At 37.2% G+C, this 22,016-nt stretch overlaps 1 protein-coding gene across 2 annotated transcripts in view; it reads left to right on the forward strand.

Annotated features, from left to right (window-relative positions):
* The window catches only part of LOC143257370 (ionotropic receptor 93a-like), a 57,549-nt gene extending 47,643 nt beyond the window's left edge, over nucleotides 1-9,906 (forward strand). For both annotated transcript variants that reach the window (XM_076515941.1, XM_076515943.1), the window contains exons 11-14: nucleotides 813-975; nucleotides 1,593-1,813; nucleotides 4,210-4,472; nucleotides 7,308-9,906. In XM_076515941.1, coding sequence (XP_076372056.1) covers nucleotides 813-975; nucleotides 1,593-1,813; nucleotides 4,210-4,472; nucleotides 7,308-7,794 — 1,134 coding nt within the window. In that variant the 3' untranslated portion in view covers nucleotides 7,795-9,906. The remainder of the gene's footprint in view (nucleotides 1-812; nucleotides 976-1,592; nucleotides 1,814-4,209; nucleotides 4,473-7,307) is intronic.
* Nucleotides 9,907-22,016: the final 12,110 nt, after the last annotated feature.

Raw genomic sequence — 22,016 nt, forward strand, 5'->3', positions numbered from 1 at the left:
ACCCAATAGTTGGCGGTTACTGTCATTCTATCTGTTTTCTCAATTCAAAATTAGGGACGGCCGTCCTCAGATATTCTTTGTGTAATTTTAACATGTGCAGATAGCCCTTTTGTACTTTTGCCATGCGCAGTTAGTCCCTGTGTATCTTTCCGGAAAATTCCAAACAAACAAACAAGCAAGAGTATTAACGATTTTTCCGAAAAGAAATAGTTATAATCTTACAGCTGTTAAAACTGTTTATGTCATCACGTTGTTGTCTCCTGAACTCTGACTTTAGGTCAATCAGAAATTCTATTTAAAGGTGAGAAAAAGAAACAAACTAAACGTGTGGGTAAACTGCCTGTGTTTTACTTTAAATAAAATAGCGTTTTTAAACGTGACTAAAATGCTTCAGTTTATGCTACAAAATCACAAAAGATCTACTGAGAAATGACCAATTCGATGGTCACGTGCTCAGGTTAACATGCACGCGATGACCGCGTTTGTTATATGTCAAATAAAATTAAATACGTACGGTATTTCTGTTGTAAGTGTCTGACATAGCTAATACGGTTATCTCGATACACGAACTAGAGGGAAAGGTAGCTGATCAAAAGCACCTTACCATCCTTCATCTGCACTAATAGATTGACTCTTACTCTTATAACGCATCTATAGCTCATAGCCTCGGGTATGTTTTTGTGGTATAACACAGATTAGAACCTGCTTCTAAAGTTTGTACGCAAAAGACGTTTCTTTGTTGTCAAATAAATGTCTTTGTATCTAATGTTACTGGTATTGGCTATGAACATGTAATCCGTTTTATTTCGCAGACGTGGGTGTGCATCCTCTGCGCTGTGGTTGCTATTGGACCAGTTTTAAATCTTGTTCACCGCCTCAGCAAATACTATGAATACCACCAGATGAATGACGGGAAGGGTCTCTTCAAGCTTCTCAACTGTTCCTGGTATTGTTTTGGAGCCTTAGTTCAGCAAGGTAAACATTTAAACATTGGTTGTTCGCCTCGTGATCACGAGAAACCCAGTTGAAGTAAAAATGTATTCTCAAGACGGCTGGATATAAAAACTTTAATTAAAATAACTAGTATATTTAGTACCCGTACCAGCCGTCTTGAGAATACATGGTTGTTCGCTTGTTTATGTAGATAGCTGAAGTAACACTGCTACTCGATATAAAGCCTAACATCTTAGCTAAAATGCTATAACTTGTTAAGCCTAATTACATTCTGAAAAAAGTAACTTAGTTTTGACATAGAAACTTTTACGAATTCGAATAACGTTAAATCGGTTGTTTTTTTCTCACCAATAAAGGTTTTGAGTTTGCTTTAATATGGACTTTAATGACACGTTTTCAGAGTTTATTCAAAATAGTGTAGCGGATAGATTGGTGTTAAAATTAAACAGCTTCGGCTAATTAAATGTATACCATTAAATATCTCACAAAAATGTATCCAATCTGAATAGACGACTAATTAGACTGTAAATTGTATATACAACTTTGTTGTTTGCTCTGCTGATGCTGTTTTGTGTTCATGTTACCAGGTCGTAAATGTACCAAATATAAATACCCTATTTTTAACGTTTGGCCACCAGGTGGAATCCATCTTCCTGAAGCCATTTCCGGTAGGGTGCTCGTGAGCTTCTGGTGGATGTTTGTCATTGTGACTTTAACTACTTACAGCGGGAACCTAGTAGCTGTTTTGACTTTTCCTAAAATCTTTAACCCTATTGATAACGTCCAAGACCTTATAAGCAGTAAGAGCTACGCCAGCTGGGGTGTGTTTGAGGGAGAAGCTATCATTGAGTACACAAAGGTTGGTTTTCTTTCACAAATCGTATCATCCGAAAGAAAAAAAAAACATAAATTAATCATCCGAAAGAAAAAAAAACATAAATTTATCATCCGAAAGAAAAAAAAACATAAATTAATCACCGTGTGATATCTTGGTATACCAACAAAGAAACACTAATATAGTAAACTCTTAAACGTTATTTCTAAACACTCAGAAATACTGTTTCTACGCTTGTGACAAAGCCAAGATTCAGTAAAAGTGTAAATGCCCAGAAACGTTATTTCTATATTTATGTCCCCCACAAAAAACACAACAAGAAAACAGCTTATTAGAATCCTGATTATTGGAAACGTTGTTCACAGAAGTGAGTTAACTGTTAGATATTCATATCATTCAAACAATATATTAACACTAGAAGACTTACAATATGTAGGGACATTTCACTGAATAATACATATATTTTCCACAATGGGGACAACTGATGCTTGCTTCTGCTATTTGGTTAATGGGCAAAAAATTCTGATGATTATTTGTAATTTTCTATGGCTATGGCTGAGCCTTGGTGTTTCTGACATGGCCATTTAGCCCAAGTATGGCAAGGGTCGTTACACCTTCGACCCTGGCTGAAATTTGGAGCCTCAAAACGTATGGTTTATTCTGTCTGGCATGCAGCAATGTTCAGGTTTTAGAATACTATATGCTGCACAAGTGCAAAATATTTACTTTTTCATTCATTACGAGAAAATTATTTTTATAGTGGCGCTGCCAGTGATATCGCACATAAACTGAAATGTTACAACAGGATTATTGTAATAAAACTGTTTTTTTTTAACTTTCACATAAAGGTACATGAGGGTTTTCTGCGCTAGCCATACCTAATTCGGAAGTGATAAACTAGACGGAATGTAGCTTGGTCAACACCACTTAGCATAAATGTTGGGTTACTCTAATCGAAGGCAGGGATTTGACCGAAACCCTTATAACGCACTAAAATTCCAAAGTGCAGAGTATAATTTCTTAATTCCTCATGGCAAAGAGACGTATGACCCCCGCTGGTACAGCGGTAAGTCTACGGATTTACAATGCTACAATCAGGGTTTCGATTCCCCATGGTGGACTCAGCAGATGGTCTAATGTGGCTTTGCTATACGACAAAAAACACACATACAAAGAGACGTGAACTAGTAACTCTCTGATCTCCTCTCCTACATGATAACTAATGATCAGAGAGGTATATATATATATATGGTATACAACAACTATACTAATAACCGTAGTCATTAGATTGGTAGTTCTTGTGACATAACATAACCGTAAGTCTACTAATATCTTATTTTATGAAAGTGTTTCTTTACTCATCTTGTAATGGGGTCAATCATACACTTTCTTTGCCGACTATTTGTTTGTTTGTTTTTTTTAATTTCGCACAAAGTTACTAGAGGGCTGTCTGTGTTAGCCGTCCCTAATTTAGCAGTGTAAAACTAGAGGGAAGGCAGCAAGTCATCATCACCCACCGCCAAATCCTGGGCTACTCTTTTACCAACGAATAGTGGGATTGACCGTTATATTATAAAGCCCCCACGGCTGAAAGGGCAAGCATGTTTGGTGCGACCGGGATTCGAACCCGTGACCCTCAGATTACGAGTCGAACGCCTTAACCCACCTGGCCATGCCGGGCCTTTTGCCGACGAAGCTTATCGTACAATGTCAAAACCACATACGTCGGCTGGTTACGTAACACACAAAGTCTTGGGTGTAACGCAGTTTATAGCAGTCATTTATAAGATATGAACTCATGTGGTATCTAATCCACGTGCTGAGGAAGCGATAACTCATAAATCACTAGTTTATCTTATATATCGTCATAAAAATGGTGGTAATTTTTCGTAAATCTCTCTTTCATAGTCTTACGCTGCAGTATCGCATTAAGAATATTATATTATGATGTGAATCATAAACTTTATGACATAATAATGTATTTGAACCTTAACAAGTACTAACGCTATATGCTAATTATCACGAAAACCTATTTTCGGAAGCAAGCCGGCTTTGATCAGAAATGCAAATTAATATCTCGATTTATATTCAAAAAGCTTCACTTCAAATAAAACAAAACTCTGTTATTCCACCAATCGGAGAAGACCTCACGAATTGCGAAAAGCGAAAAAACAAAACTTTACATAAAGCGTAAATTCAAAAGTGTTTGAATGTGTTTAAAATAAACGGATTAGTACCACAATGACTACAAAGGCAGTTAATAAGATCTGAGTTAATCCTAGCTGTATATATTTTATTAGAAACTGTTTGAAATTCTATTTTAAGCCAGAGGGCATAGGTAATGTTCAAGAGACCTCAAAGAGTTGGAGAATCGGGAGTTTTTGTTGTTATTATATATAATTATTCACATATTTCTCCAGAATGCTGAGGCAGGATATCTGAAGGAGCTATACAAAGGAATGAAGTATTTCAGCGACATGGAGAAACCAGAGGTCTTGAAGGAGGTTCGTGAAAACTACCTAGTACTCATCAGTGTTAAAACAAAGCTTCTGACCATAATCGAAGAAGAGCTAAATCGAACAAACGAATGTCATTATTTGTTGGCCAATGAGGAGATTCTCAGAGAACCAGGATCTATGATTGTACCTCAGAACTGGCCGTATCTACACCGATTTAATCAAGAGTAAGTATAGATCACAGAACCAGGATATATGATTGCACCCCATAACTGGCCTTATTTACACCGACTTTAGAGTAAGTATAGATCACAGAACCAGGATCTATGATTGCACACCATAATTGGCCCTGTCTACACCGACTTGATCTAGAGTAAGTACTGATCACAGAACAAGAATCTATGATTGTACCTCATAACTGACAGTATATACACCAACTTAGTTTAGAGAAAGTGAAAAATACAACTTTAGAAGGGGATATTCTTTATTGTGATATAACTCTTTCTTTAAAGAATGTAATGGGTTTATTTTCAGTTTCACGCAAAGGTACACGAAGGCTGTATGCGCTGGCCGGCTCTACTTTAGCAGTGTGAAACTAGAAGGAAGACAGCTAGTCATCACCACCCACTGCCAATTCTTGGGCTACTTTTTTACCAATGACTAGTGGGAAATGGCGAGTATTTTTGGTGGGACGGGGATCCGAGCCCGCAATTGTCAGATTGCGAGTCAAGAGCTCTAACCACATGTTTGTGTCAGGTCTGCAGGATGTAATATAATGACTTTATATGAGAAGGGGATATTCTTTACTGCGATATAGCTATGTCTCTAAATGATGTAATACTAACCACTTCTAACAGCTAATTCTTCCTGTAAAATGTGAGGATAGATTCCCTAGACAGAGTAGAGATAGTCTTTTGTGTAGCACCCTGCTAAAACGACAACACCTAATAGCTAAACACCACGTAATAATGTTACATAATATTGTGATACCCATATAAACCTTCAACATCAGCCGTGGAAATTACTAGTGATTCTACACATGTAGGGTTCTTTCGAAACTCCAGTAAAAGGAATAATAATGGAAGACGTCGACGAGAAACAACATGAAGAAACGAAAAGAAGATCACTTGAAATCATGGATCTGGAAATAGATCTTCATGTACACTGTTGAAGGTTAAGATGAGGCGAAAGATGTGGGGTTGAAGGTTAAGATGAAGCGAAATATGTGGGGTTAAATGTTAAAATGAGGCAAAATATGTGGTGTTGAAAGTTAAGATGACGCGAAAGATGTGGGATTGAAGGTTAAGATGAAGCAAAATATGTGGGGTAAATGTTAAAATGAGGCAAAATATGTGGTGTTGAAAGTTAAGATGACGCGAAAGATGTGGTGCTGAAGGGAGGCAAAAGATGCGGTGTTGAAGGTTAAGATGAGGCGAAAGATGTGGGGTTGAAGGTTTAGATGAGGCGAAATATGTGGGGTTGAAGGTTAAGGTTAGGCGAAAGAGGTGGTTTGAAGGTTAAGACGAGGCGAAAAGATGTAGGGTTGAAAGTTAAGATGAGGCAAAATATGTAGGGTTGAATATTACGATGATGCAAAATATGGTATTGAAAGTTAAGATGACTTAAAATATGTGGTAATAAAGGTTAAGATGGCGCAAAAGATGTGGTGTTGAAAGGAGGCGAAAGATGTAGTGTTGAAGGTTAAGATGAGGCGAAAGATGTGGGGTTGAATGTTAAGATGAGGCAAAATATGTGGTGTTGAAGGTTAAGATGACGCGAAAGATGTGGGATTGAAGGTTAAGATGAGGCGAAAGATGTGGGGTTGAAGGTTAAGATGAGGCGAAATATGTGGGGTTGAATGTTAAGATGAGGCAAAATATGTGGTGTTGAAGGTTAAGATGATGCGAAATATGTGGTGTTAAAGGTTAAGAGGACGCAAAAGATATGGTGTTGAAGGTAGGCGAAAGATGTGGGGTTGAAGGTTAAGATGAGGCGAAATATGTGTGGTTGAAGGTTAAGGTTAGGCGAAAGATGTGGTGTTGAAGGTTAAGATAAGATGAAAAATAACAGAATTAATTCGATCTTTATGATATTATAAATACCAAACTGTTTGTTTATTTGTTCTTTTCTTTCATCTCAATCATCTTGTAATTTTCAGCCCTTGCTACATGTTACAGTTTATTTCAACCATTAAAATAGATGCTTCCTGCAGCTGATATTAAACAATTCGATCAGCGTGCGATAAACATTCTCCATGCTGTAGTAATGATTTTGTAATTCATTTAATTAATTACTCTCTTCTTATGACGTAATTAGTTAGGGAAATGGTTTTACGTGCGTGTGTGTGCATTGCAAAGTTTAAAACGTTCATACGTTTAAAGTTGGAAAGTTTGTTTGTTTATTTGTTTTTTTAATTTCGAGTAAAGCTACGCTAGGGCTATTTGCGCTAGCCGTCCCTAACTTAGCAGTGTAAGACTAGAGGGAAGGCAGCTAGTCATCACCACCCACCGCCAACTCTTGGGCTACTCTTTTATCAACGAATAGTGGGATTGACCGTCACTTATAATGCCCCCACGGCTGAAAGGGCGAGCATGATTAATGCGACGAGGATCCAAACTCGCGACCTTCGAATTACGAATCGAGCGCCTCAATCACTTGGCCATGCCGGACTCCCGAAAATAGTTTCGCTGGAAATTATCATGACGATGAATCATTTGATCTGTCATCTGGGTAGTGTGTTTAACCATCTGACAGTGCCGCGCCTTGAAAATATTAAAGAATATATTTTGAAACAATAAATTGTTTCCTGTTCATAAACATTTACTTGTTTTATCATCATGGTTATTATTTCTAATGGAGAACGCGTAGATGACGTATTATTTTTCGGTACAAAATGTATCGATGGCGTACTGTTCCTCAGTGTATTCTTTATTGTATAATGTATTGATGACGTAATATTTATCAGTGTACGATTATTTTTGTTTTATCTACAAATAATTTGTTAATGTACTTCTTTATAAGCGTTTTTTTAAGTAACCTTTTTCTTACGCGTATTGACACAGAATTAAACGAATGGTAGAGAGTGGCTTGCTGATGAAGTGGCGACAGGAACATTACCCCCAGGACAATCAGTGTACCACGTCGTCGAAGCCTCAGGCCGGAGACACCCGAACTATAACAATTTCTCACATGCTGGGTTCTTTTTACGTCCTCGCGATCGGTTTTGGCGCTTCACTTGTCGCTCTGATAATAGAAGTTTCGTACATCAAGTGTTATAAATCCAACCAAGCCAATCAGAATGCGATGTTTGAAAGGAGACTGCCCATTTCTGATCCCGGGCTCCTTAAACGCAGCATCAACAGTAACCAGGGCGAGTGGCAGTCCAGAGTGTATCCATCCAACAGTCACCTGAATCTTATGGCCTCCAATAACCATGACGTACCTGACCGAGCCAAGTACTCTCCCCCGGACCGAGCACTTCAGACACAAGCTTTCCAATATGGCGACCAGAGGTTTCAAGCTTACAATACAGATTTTGGGACAAATTAAACTTAGCGTGTAAGATAAGCGATCTAACATTTCTGTTCTCTACTTTGTAAGACTTTAACTCGGTCAAAATAAACTATATTAGGATGTTCATATTTTAATTTATTTAATGTAATAGAGTATTATAGCCCACTTCTTTGTAATACAAATAGAAATTAGATTAACCCTTAAACAGCGGGAATGTTGTAGATAACAGCATCAATTGACAATAGCTGCTGATTAAGGGTTAAGAGATTCGATGGCTTGCTCACATCAAGTGACTAACAATACGAAAACATCTATTAGAACAGCCAGTTCATTTAAATAAACTGTAAATAAACGATATGATACACGAATAGACAAAAAAGAACAAAGCACATTTGTAACATAGCAAGAACGTATTTCGAACTTTAACTTTAGGATAGAGAATAGAATACTTCAGAATATTGTACACACCGTGTTGTATTGTTACGAATATTTCAAATAATATACGTAATGGTAAACATTTAAAGTAGTCCAACTGGCTTGTATATATACCTTGTACACGCACACGCAAGCCTAAAAGTCTATAAGAAATAATTCGCGTACTTTATACGATTTAAGTCATGCAGCTCGTGACCGATTTGCATACTTTTCTAAAGAAATATTATAATATTAGATTCTTGCGTGATTTTCAGTTCAAAGTTTAATCCGTTTGAAATACTCACTAATTCGATACAACGGATTGATTTTCCTAGCCTGGCCATTGTTTAATGAACTGTGAAACAGTGACGAATTTTACGCGCATAAAACTCTTGTGCCAAGGTGATATATAAAATTATCTGTATTTTGTTCGCTGTGGCAGAGCGGCGTGTCTGCGGAATTACAACCCTAGAAAACGGAGGTCGAAACCCGCTGCTAGCAGAACGCAGATAACCCTCGTGTAGCTTTGTGTTTAACTTCAAATAAACCTTTTTATTTCAGTAATAATTATTATTTTAATAAGCCACAAACGTAAAACATTCTCTGTAATCTTGAAAGTGTTCACCGTTCTATGTCAACAAGTCCATCTTGTGTTTCAAACGCGAAATACGCAAGACATATTGTGCATTATGTATATCTGGCGGTAAGATGGGTCAGCAGTTACTTCGTGAAATAACGTATGCTGACATAAAAAAACAACAACAACCAATTAGTATATTCAGTCATAAATCTGTATACAGATATGAATCTTCAGAAAAATCTCAAAACTAATCAACTACTTACACAAGTATTATGGACCTTACTACTAGTCAGACACGAACCAAACACTTAGAAAACACTTGTATAAGTATTCTGAAACTTATTACTGGTCAGACACGATCCAAACACTCAGAAAACACTTGCATAAGTATTCTGAACCTTATTACTGGTTACTCAAGACCATAAATGTAAATCAAACACTTACATAATTGTTATAAACCTTACTATTAGCCAGACACGAGCCTAAATGTAAATGAAACACAAACATAAACGTATAATAAATGTTATTAGTACTCAGATATTAACGCAAGTCTATCAAACTGTTTTACGTCTAGGAAGAATCCATCAATAGTCAGTAACGATCTACACGTATTCAGACAACTATTACGAACTTTTAATTGTATTCAGGCAAATAATTAAACAGTTGCATCTGTTTATTTGGTTATAAAACAACTGTACAGAATAAATATATATATATATACACATGTGTGTATTTATATATAATTATATATTTTCATCTTCACTCTATTTATCTGAAACTTTGTTACACATCTTTATTGGTTGAATAAATATTAGTTCTTGCTCAAAAGATCAATTTTAAAAAAACACTTATCCCAAAAATACCTTTTATTTGTTTATTTAAAACGCAGCTAGAAGATGTTACGAGTAAACTTTGACAGATTTCATTAAAATCGTTGTTAAATTCTAAACAATACTTGTTACCAAAACGTAAAAAAGATCCAATAATATTGACTTCTTAATGGATAACTAACTGTTTAGTGATGTATGTTATAGATGTACTGTTTAATAATACGTAATATATTTATATTTGTTGCAAATTATTGTTGCTTTAGTTGTTGATACTGTTGCACCTTTTCACATCACTGTTGAAAAATAAAACGTTTTAGTATTGCAGTTTTCCAAGCGTGTCTTTGTTCTCTTCTGTTGTCAGTTTGTTGTTATCGTAGGTTTACATTATAAAAAGGAAGTGTTACAGAAAGACTGAGAGATACAAAATAAGTGACCACTTTAAACCACCAATTATTTACATTTTTTAGGCACTGATAAATTTGAAGTTGTTCTTGTTCCCCGCTGGTACAGCGGTAAGTATACGGATTTACAACGCTAAAACCAGGGATTCCATTCCAGACGGTGGACTCAGCTGATAGCCCAATGTGGCTTTGCAATAAGAAAACACACACAGAGTCTTTCTTTATACAGTAAACTAAATAAATACTAACCTTTGAACTTTATAGTATCATATTTTTAACGTCTAGAGCAAATTCAATGGTTATAACAAATGAGTCGAAGGTCTCTAACGAATGTTTTAAATTTGTTTCTTTCCTAACTCTCGGCTGGGAGACCTAAAATCTGAGGTTCGATTTCTCGTGATGGGCAACGCGCAAATAGACCATTCTGTAAAACTATGCTGCTAAAAGTCCAAACAATAATTGTGTTATCTAGGAACAGGGGACATTTTTCCCAATGAAATGTAAATCAGCTGTGTAAATCAGAAAATAGTTTGCGATAACCATTCTAGGGTGACGGGATTCGAACCCGCGACCCACAGATTTAAACCTCAACTTACGGAAGGCCTCACAAGAATATTAAAACTTACAATGAAAATAATGTGTTGTTAGCTATCTTTTGACCTTAATGTATTTCAAAATTTAAGTTTAAGGTACATTGTTTTTAATTTCGCGCAAAGTTACATGAGGGTATCTGCACTAGCTGTTCCTAATTTAGCAGTGTAAGGCTAAAGGGAAGGCAGCTACTCATCACCACCCACCGCCAACTCTTGGGCTACTCTTTTACCAATAAATAGTGAGATTGACTGTCACATTATAACGTCCCCACGACTAAAAGGGTGAACATGTTTGATGTGACGGGATTCGAACCCGCGACCTTCGGAATACGAGTCGCGTGCCTTAATCACCTGGTCAGGTCGGGCCGTTTAAGGTACATTTAATGTCCTAACAATTTAATTGGCAGCGCTGTTTTTGAGTATTAGTTTTTAAAAGCATGTTTTGTAATACTGTGAGTCCTGACACTGGTATCTTGGAGAGCGGAATAGTTAGTGTTTCGTATCAGATATTTTCAGACACCAGATCTCCAGAGAAGCAAAACAAAGAAGAATACGGTTTCACAGTAACGTCTCTCTCATTAATGGACAGTTGTAGAGCTGTTATTGCCATACCATTGCCAGGAGACTTCGGGCGTTGTCTGTTTGTCTTCTTGTCCGTTTTTTCTTTTGTTGTTGTTGATGGATTAACACCGCCTTCATTACACTCCGGTCATGTTCAGAATACTGAACTTAGTGAATTCGAACAAAAACAATGGATACTGTTTTTGTTTCAGCACAAACTTACACAACGGGCTATCTGCGCTCTGTCCACCGCGGGGAGTCAAACTCCAGAGTTGAAAGTCTGCCAGCCTGCCGCTGACCGCCCGGGGGGCCACAAACAAACAATAGCGCATAATTTAAATAAACTGAATAAATGTGAGCAGACCACCACAAGGAGGAAGAGGTCTTTTGCATCTGATCCTTCTGGATATCAAAATTTCCAACATACCCAAGTACCCACAAAGAAGAAGCGAAGACCCACTACAACCTGTTTATTTCCGGTCCCACAAAGAAGAAGCGAAGACCACTACAACCTGTTTATTTCCGGTCCCACAAAGAAGAAGCGAAGACCACTACAACCTGTTTATTTCCGGTCCCACAATGAAGAAGCGAAACCACTACAACCTGTTTATTTCCGGTCCCACAAAGAAGAAGCGAAGACCTGTTTATTTCTGGTTTTTAACTTTTCATTCTGTTTTTATCGACATAAATGTTATTGTCGTATTCGCGGAATTATTTATGTTATTACTTTCAACTTTATCCCCTGCTGGGACAGCGGTAGGTCTATGAAATTACAACGCTAAAATCAATGGTTCAATTCCTTTCGGTAGATGCAGGAGATAGCCCGATGTCGTTTTGCAATAAGACAACACACAGAAACATTTATTTTCATTCGAAAGACCCCACAGTGGCACAACAGTATATCTGCAGACTTACAATGCTAGGAACCAGGTTTCGATACCCGTAATAGACAAAGAACAGACATTCCATTGTGTATTGGCCCGGCATGGCCAGGTGATTAAACACACTACCCAGATGACAGATCAAATTTTTCATCGTCATGGTAATTTCCAACGTAACTATTTTCGGGAGTCCGACATGTCCTGGTGGTTAAGGCACTCGATTGGTTATCCGAGGGTTACGGGTTCGAATCCCTGTCATTCAAACATGTTCGCCCTTTCAGCCGTGGTGCCGTTATAATGTGCGATCAATTCCACTGTTAGCTGGTAAAAGAGTAGCCCAAGAATTGGCGATGGGTGGTGATGACTAGCTAGCTGCCTTCCCTCTAGTCTTACACTACTAAATTAGGGACGGCTAGCACAGATAGCCCTCGAGTAGCTTTGTGCTTAATTGCAAAAATAAATAAACGAAAAAAAGAAATCTATCGTCACATTCATTAACTTAATGTAACGTTGTATGGGAATCCGTTTAATCCGAAATAAAAAGATTTTATTACCGGAATGTTTTCTAATTCACGCTCAGTCTTGGATACAAATAAACGTTGTTGTAAGACATTCTTAGTTTCTCACAATGTAGCTTTGTGCGAAATTCAAAAAACGAACAAACAAAGTTTCCCACAAATACCCTCTTCCCTCTTTACTAATCTTTGTTGTGGCACTGCTCAAGAACAAACACTCAAAGGAAATGAATCGCCTTAGCACCCGAAGGAGTATTATATTTTGTGATGTTACCTCCTGAAAAACTACAATAATTATGAAAGCACCCTGATACAGGTTTTCAGTAGAGTCTATAGAAATTCAATCAACCCTTTTTTAACTGGTTGATGCTTCTACAAAAAAGAAAATGGGTGTAAAAATATCGCTCAACTTTAAATATGTTTAGGATTTTAGACTATTTTAAGCTAAGAATAAAGTTTCTTCTAATGAGCTAACGAGTAACAGCCAGCATACCTCACTGTGTATGTTTTGTAAACTTCATGTACAGTACGGTGTGTGTTAAGTGAGCCTAAAATAATGTTGATGTAAATGAGTTAAGACTAATATGTAGGTTGTGTTCCTACGTTACGCCTAACAAGCAGTTGGTGTTTCTAGGTTAAGACTAATATGTAGGTTGTGTTCCTACGTTACGCCTAACAAGCAGTTGGTGTTTCTAGGTTAAGACTAATATGTAGGTTGTGTTCCTACGTTACGCCTAACAAGCAGTTGGTGTTTCTAGGTTAAGACTAATATGTAGGTTGTGTTCCTACGTTACGCCTAACAAGCAGTTGGTGTTTCTAGGTTAAGACTAATATGTAGGTTGTGTTCCTACGTTACGCCTAACAAGCAGTTGGTGTTTCTAGGTTAAGACTAATATGTAGGTTGTGTTCCTACGTTACGCCTAACAAGCAGTTGGTGTTTCTAGGTTAAGACTAATATGTAGGTTGTGTTCCTACGTTACGCCTAACAAGCAGTTGGTGTTTCTAGGTTAAGACTAATATGTAGGTTGTGTTCCTACGTTACGCCTAACAAGCAGTTGGTGTTTCTAGGTTAAGACTAATATGTAGGTTGTGTTCCTACGTTACGCCTAACAAGCAGTTGGTGTTTCTAGGTTAAGACTAATATGCAGTTGGTGTTCCTAAATTAAGTCTAACACGCAGTTGGTGTTCCTAGGTTAAGCCTAATATGCAGTTGGTGTTCCTAAATTAAGTCTAACACGCAGTTGGTGTTCCTAGGTTAAGCCTAACATGCAGTTGGTGTTCCTAGATTAAGCCTAATATGTGGTTGGAACCGTGAATAAAGTCTAATATCTTATATACTGGTTTGTTTTATTTAAGTACACAAACAGTTCCGTTTATCTCTCTTATGATTCTAAAATATACAGTACAATCTCAGCCGGACATAGATTTTGTGAAGACCAATTACCTCCAGGAGCACTTTTTTACAATTGAGATAATTGTTTGAAAACACATGATGTCATTATATCAGTGCACATTCTCGCTGGTTGATAAAACGGCCAACTCGTATCTTTTCTACAAGGATATAGCGCACTTATCAAGTTTATCATAACAACTAGAGGATAATTAATCAAAATTTCTTATCTTAAATAAATTTGGCCATGGCACACAGCTCAGAATATTGTATTACATTTCAAACTTCAAGATCAGGGAGGTCCAAAGCAACAGTTTATCTTGATGCTAATTCGTCTTAATGGCCGGATCTGCCTACTACGTTAAAATATTGGGTTCGATTGCCGAATGGAAAATCGTATACAAAAAAATTCCAATAGGTTTAAATGTCACAAAAATGACATATTAACAGCAACAAATAATACACCATATGTTCACAATCATTTTACACCCTTTAATTCTTTCACTATTTAAATGAACGTAATTAAAATGTCAAACATTTACAAAAACCAAAATACCACACAAGCGCGGCCCTGTGGTAGAGCTCTCATTTGGGATCTGTCGACTCGGGGTCGAATCTGTGTGAAACCACAAAACATTATTCGCTGGGTAATCTGCGGATATGTTATAAGAGTGGCAGTTGGTAGATGAGAAGAAGTGTGCTCTAACTGGTTGCCTTTCCTCAGGTAATTAGTTTAAACCTAAGAATGGTGGCTGGCAGTAATAGTAGCTTTGTCACAAAGTACAACTAATGCAAAACACTCAAAACACAATAACTTAGTGTTGCTTTTTATATTCTCAGAACTAACTGCGCTGATAGAGAAATTTAGTGTGAAGAGAATTCTGATGAGAACGAAACAATAATCACACATGCACACTGTAAATAAATAATGTTTAAGAACCGACCAAATAAAAGCCACAATTTATCGTTAGTGTGATAAATAAGCAAAGGGGTGCAGTAGTTCCGCCTATTCATCTTTTCTGTTCGTTTACTTCCTTTCCTTAAAAGTTTACCTCTCATAGAAAACCACATTTTAGAGAACACGGAAAGAAATACCATTATAAATTCATACGATACGACATAGTTACACATTATTTTATTTTTTATTTCTCATACATATTTAAAATAAGCACGAGGACACACTTTGAACTTCCTCTTATGTTCACAGAGTTTGTAGCTGGTTAAAACATATTCCAAAACTTTCTCTGAAAGCCCTAAATGATTTTCCAAAATCCAATATTGGAAAATGGAATTATAAACTACAAACATTTTCATATATTTTTGAGAAACTTCTATAGATTTCAGTTTGGCCTTTCCAGCTGTTTAAAGGCTATAGAATATTGTTGAGATATATTATCTTAAAAAGGTAACTTCCATCATATTTCACTGCATAATATGAAACACTCTATTCACCATGGCCCGGCATGGCCAGGTAGTTAAGGCACTCGACTCGTAATCTCAGGGTCACGGGTTCAAATTCCCGTCACACCAAAAAATGCTCGCCCTTCTAGCCGTTGGGGCGTTGTAAAGTGACGATCAGTCCCACTATTCGTGGGTCAAAGAGTAGCCCAAGAGTAGGCAATGGGTGGTGACGACTAGCTGCCTTACCTCTAGTCTTACATTGCTAAATTAGGTACGGCTAGCACAGATAGTCCTTGTGTAGCTTTGCGTGACATTCAAAACAAACCAAACCTATTCAACACATGACGATTCAAGGTGTTTATTGACAAAAGAAACAACATATATATATATATACAATAAAATAAATAGTTTTAATGGATTTATTCATAATTAATCGTTAATAGACAATTAAAACCGGCACTAAAAACTACAATGAAGTTAATATACAATAAATATTAAGAAGTGTTTTCAATATCCGGTGTAAGTCTCTGTTGTCAACCATAACGGATATTGTCTGTGGCAATAACTCTATAATGTGTTCGGGACATCCCATCTACCAGACAAAATCTATGTTCTGAGGTCAAACTAGCCAGTGGAAAATGAATTAAAGGTGTGAAACTGAATGCTTACTCCCAAGTTTCATCTCCTACTGCCTTTCACTGACTGCAGCCAGTTGTGGCTTTGCCAACATACATTCTTATAAAGTTCTTGCGTTGTAAGCAAGCATATTTACTCGTGGGGGGAAGAAACTGTTTATGTTTAGTCATTATTTTTAACCCAAAACTCAATTCATTTGGGAAAAATTATAAGTTTATCGAAGACATGCGCAGTTAAGTGATAGCACATCTCTAAATACAAGATTTCTTGAATAGCAACTTAAACAACTTAATTAGGACTTCGGCTTCACCAAACAGAGACCCAAATCCGTTTTTCTGCCATTTTTGTTTTAGCACATTGGAAAAATTTATCAAATCTTACACACTTTTTTTTTCACCAATCTGGAACTGATTTTCAGTTGCAATTTGGCTTTTGTTTGCTTGCTTTTAGTTAAGCCACACAGTAGATGCTATACCATCATGTCTATCGAAACTGAATTTAAATTTCGAATCAATGTAAATTTACATTGCATGTCACACGCAAGCAAGAGAGTTATTTGTGTGTAATTGAGTAAAAACAAAGAACTATCTAGATGTGCCCACTACGGGTATCTAAACCCAGTTTTTAGCGTATAAGTCTACAGACTCGTCGCTGTGACACTGGGAGGCTTTTCCTTTGATTCTTTTACACTTGTGTTACAACACATGCTTCTATACAAAGAATATACTGATAAATTTAAGTGTTCAATTTTGGAGAAATGTGTTTTATTATAACAAAGCCACATCGGGATATCTGCTGAGTCCACCGTCTGGAATCGAATCCCTGATTTTAGCGTTGTAAATCCTTAGACTTACTGCTGTACCAGCGGGGAACTCGAGGAAACGTGTGGCACTACAGAGGATATCATATTCAAAACATGTTTTACGTGCCCACTGCGCCACAGAACCGGAACATGTCACTCATAAACAATTTAAATACAGTTAACATAATCGAATTTTTCTGAGAATTAAGTTTCATTATTAGGTGTTGTATGCGTTCCTTCCTCTAGCTCAGCGGTAAGTTGGAGGACTTACAATAATATAAGTCGTGTTTCGAAACACGCGGAGTAGCATAACGCAGATAGTTACTGTGTAGATTGTTTGTTTGTTTTTAAATTTCGCGCAAAGCTACTCGATGGCTATTTGCGCTAGCCGTCCCTAATTTAGCAGTTTAAGACTAGAAGGAAGGCAGCTAGTCATCACCACTCACCGCCAACTCTTGGGCTACTCTTTTACCAACAATTAGTGGGAGTGACCGTAACATTATAACGCCCTCACGGCTGAAAGGGTGATCATGTTTGGTGGCGAGCGGGATTCGAACCCGTGACCCTTAGATTACGAGTCGAATGCCTTAACCCACGTTGCCATGCCGGGGCTCCACTATGTATATCTCTGCTTAAAAACATACGTTGACGTTCTAATTAATTTAGTTGGCTATGTAATTTTACAGGAATATTATCATGATTTCTGCATAAATACGATAATTCTGTTGAATTCTTTCTTTACAGTTCATTTTTGAATTTCATGCAAAACTATACGAGGGCTATCTGCGCTAACCGTCCCTAATTTAGCAGTGTAAGACTAGAGGGAAGGCAGCTAGTCATCACGAATCACTCCACTCTTGGACTACTATTTTACCAAAGAATATTGGAATTAATAGTTACATTATAACGCCTCGGTTGTGACCGTGATTCGAACCCGCAACTTGCGAGTCTGGCGCCTTAACCAATTAGCAATGCCGGGTCGCCTTCTTCAATTTTTATTCGTTTGTTTAATTTCGCGCAAAGTTACTCTTGGACCATGTATGCTCGCTGTTCTTAATTTAGAAACGATAGGGTAGTGAGAAGGCAGCTAGTCAACAACACCCACCGCTAACTCTTTTATTATTCTTTTGCCAACAATAACCAAGACAGATCAGAATTTGTATACCACCATCATGGCTGAAAGGGCGAGTATGTTCAGTGAAGAAATTCGAAGTCGCGACCCACAGCTTGCGAATCGAGTGCTCTAACCAACAGGCCAGGCCCTTAATCTGTTTTACATGTGTTCTGACTTGTTTTCACGGAAAATTTATTTTGCACTAAATATATAAAAGTGAAAATATATGTCTGCATGTTTGTTAAACATTTCAAACTAACCACGTGACAATAATTATCAGTAAACCAGTAACTCTGTTTTTAGGTTTTGAAAAACGTGAATATATTTTTAAAAAAAAGTTCCCGTGGTATTATGTTTGATTTCACTTCGGTGAGTTAGATGCGGCCTAGTGGTGAATGTTGTCAACTGAATGCCTTTATCCGAGTCTGACACTTTCAAATTAGGGTTAGCTATACGTAAGTAATCGTAGAGTAACTCTGTTGTTACCAGCAAATAAACTTAAGCAAGTAGTCAAAATGTTGACTCTTTTAGATACAGAGGAAGAAAACCAAAAATTAATAGAAAAAGAAAGTATGTTTGTTTGCAGTTAGGCACAGAGCTACACAATAGAGTTATCTGTGCTCTGCCCGCTACTGGTATCGAAACCCAGTTTACTAACGTTGTAAGTTCGCAGGCATACATCTTTGCCAGTAGGACGGAAAGGGTGGGGTAAAAAGAAAGCAAAAACTAAATTGAGTTACTTAAAGAAACTTTAAAAAATGTTAATTTTCTAAATATGTTCTCCGGTGGGACGATCCGTAATTTTAAAAAGTTTACGACGCTAAACTCACAGCAGATAGCCCAGTGTGGTTTTCTTGTAACACATACAGACAAGATTGTTTCTCTATAGCTTTGTATCTATATCTGTTCCCGTTAAGTGGAGATACAAAATCTACAAATCGTCTGAGAAAGAACAACGCCCTTAATGTTTTGTCAGATAATTTGTAATAGTTAGTTTTTGAGATTTTATTTTTTCTTGCGGCAATTATTTTTAACACCCATGTTTTATTTTCTAAACATACTTATTATAAACAAAACATATCCCAAACGTAAAGACATTCAATTGAATATAAAGGTGGGGTAGAGGCATGTTTTTCCCCTTCCGTAACCAAGAATTTTAATCTTGTTCTCAGACGACGTTTCGTGTTTTATGATGAATTCTTTCGACGTCTAAACATCTTTTGGTATTTAACCAATTAATGGATAAATCGTCCAAGGAGAAAAAAATCCTTAAAGAAGGGCCAGGTATATAACCCGAATACGTCCCATTAAAACGATTTTGGAGTCTCACCACGTCGTTACAGTCCATGTCCTTACATCAGATTATATTTTATCTGGTGACAATGAATTTTCTGTATAGTTTTAACAGCAAATAGCTACGTCGTAAGGCTGTTATTTTTACAACACACCACTCTTCCTTTTGGCTTTCCATAATCCATCTAGAATACAAGGACGACAGTTTCCCAGCGCTCGTTGCAACAGTCTAACTGTGCTGAAATCCATAGGAGTTAGGTCCGGCATTTATAATGGTATATCTTTGTGTGGAATGGTATGAATACCCATTTAATTTTCCACTTGTTTAAAGTATGCAATGGTTGCGCAAATACGTCATGAAGGAAATTTGTGCATTTGTGCTTATATCGCTTTCCCAAACGGGGATCATTCTTGATAATATTGCATATTGTTGTATATGGCACGTGAGCGGCTTTTGTCACTGACTTTGTGTTGGTGAACTTTCACCTGTTACAAGATTCTATACCTTTTACTACAGCGGAAGTAAGACTTGTTCCAGGTCTCATTCTGGATGGTCCTGGGCATCTAAGATGATCAGTTTCCTTTATTTTCTTAATGTCATTAAATACAAGGAATATTCCCGCCTTGTAATTTCCAAATTCCCTATCTAAACACAACTTTGTGTGACCTAAGTATATGAATACCTCGCGTCCAGAAACGGTAAGAAGCAACATCAAGATTAGTTGTGATGTAAACACCTTCACCATGATTTTATAACAGCCTAACTTATCCCACAACTTGTTGATTTGTTTATACACAACTGCTTTAATATAACGTATCCAACTCCGTGCAACTTTGCTTGCGCACTAGTTCTAACATCGAATAATTTCTGGCAAGTAAAAGGTCAGTTTTGTTAGCTACTTTTAATCAAACAATGACGTAAATACGAGGTCCATTAGAATCAATCGATCATAGATCGAGAGAAATGTCATTAATTCCTTTAATCAGTTAAAAAAAGATAAATGAAAATAAAGTCCACAATTCTAATTTATTATAAATATTATTGGCTTGTTTATTTCAAATATTCATGCAACGCTACACGGATAGGAAGGCAACCAATAAGCAGCACTTACAGCTCTTAGTTTGTTTGTTTGTTTGGGAATTTCGCACAAAGCTACTCGAGGGCTATCTGTGCTAGCCGTCCCTAATTTAGCAGTGTAAGACTAGAGGGAAGGCAGCTAGTCATCACCACCCACCGCCAACTCTTGGGCTACTCTTTTACCAACGACTAGTGGGATTGACCGTCACATTATACACCCCCACGGCTGGGAGACAGCTCTTAGATTACAACAACTTAATAGAAGGATTTCACTGTTATAGCAAACCCTTGACCCCTAAGTGTGAAGTAAAGAAACAGAACCACCAACCGTTCGATTCACAGTACAAAAAGAAACTGACCAGTATATCACGCCTAACATTTATTATCTATAAAGGAACATTTACGATAAACGCACTTAACAAACTAATTTTTAAGGGTGTGCTTCACTGGTGAAAGCCCGTTTTTAAAACTATATGGACCAGTTTTTGATTTGGGACTTCAGTATTTGACTTAACAGATGTAAGTAAATTACACTAGAAAATTAAGTTTGTTTGTTTTTTCAATTTCGCGCAAAGTTACTCGAGGGCTATCTGTGCTAGCCGTCCCTAATTTAGCAGTGTAAGACTAGAGGGAAGACACCTAGTCATCACCACCCACCGCCAACTCTTGGGCTACACTTTTACCAACGAATAGTGGATTGACTGTCCCATTATAACGCCCCACGGCCGAAAGGGCAAGAATGTTTGGTGCGAAGGGGATTCGAACCCTCGACCCTCAGATTACGAGTTGAGCGTCCTAATCACCTGTCCATGCCTGGCCAGGAAATTAAGTTAAGAAATATTTGATAGCCATTGGTTGGATTGGTTAATTTAGTTTGGAGTAAATGGTTTGGTTTGTTTAGAATTAAGCGCAAAGCTACACAATGAGCTATCTGTATTCTCCTCATCACAGATATCGAAACTCGGTTTCTAGCCGCTGTGCTACTGGGAGCAAAACTGTTTGTTTTAGTTTCTTTTGATTTAATTTTCGCGCTAAGCTAACCAAGAGCTAACTGCGCTAGACTAGAATGAACTAATGAGCATTACCCACCGCCAACTGTTGGATTACTCTTTCACTGATGAATAGTGGGATTGACCTTCAATTTATAACGCTCCTCGGCTTGGTAACAAGAATACGAACCAATGACTCGAAAATTGCGAGTCGACGTCCTAATTATCTAGCCATGCCAGGCCTTGATTGTCTTTAATTGAGTTAATAACAAAAAGGTAAATCATCATTTATGGGGTACTTAAAAAAAGTCGAATCTCTTTTAAATATCTGATTATACTAGTCCATGAGATGCAGAGTCCTGGTTAACATTTCCAGAACATCACATCTGTAATTAATTATGACTATGTAAACAACTGACGACATCAGTCCGTAACTAAGAGATGCATACAAGGAATCCACATATAGATGCAGGCATATCTATCTATGTTTATGTATCTATGGTTATATAGACCACGTCTTAACATTTTCTTCATCTACTATCAGTTACATTACTCTGCTAACAATTATATATTTTTGACTACTTTTTGTTTCCACGAGGACACCATTTCCACCTTTAATTATAAAATCATTACTATGTGCACGTCTATTTTGGCACGCATACACTTAATGTCGGGCTTTCAGTACTTTTATGCGAACGTTTAATCAGCTCATATTTGCTATTATCTAGATGAGAGCATTCTGTGCTTCCTAGTAGCACAGCGGTACGTCTGCAAACTTAC

This window comes from Tachypleus tridentatus, chromosome 7 (genome assembly GCF_004210375.1).
Source record: "Tachypleus tridentatus isolate NWPU-2018 chromosome 7, ASM421037v1, whole genome shotgun sequence".
Lineage (NCBI taxonomy): Eukaryota > Metazoa > Arthropoda > Merostomata > Xiphosura > Limulidae > Tachypleus > Tachypleus tridentatus.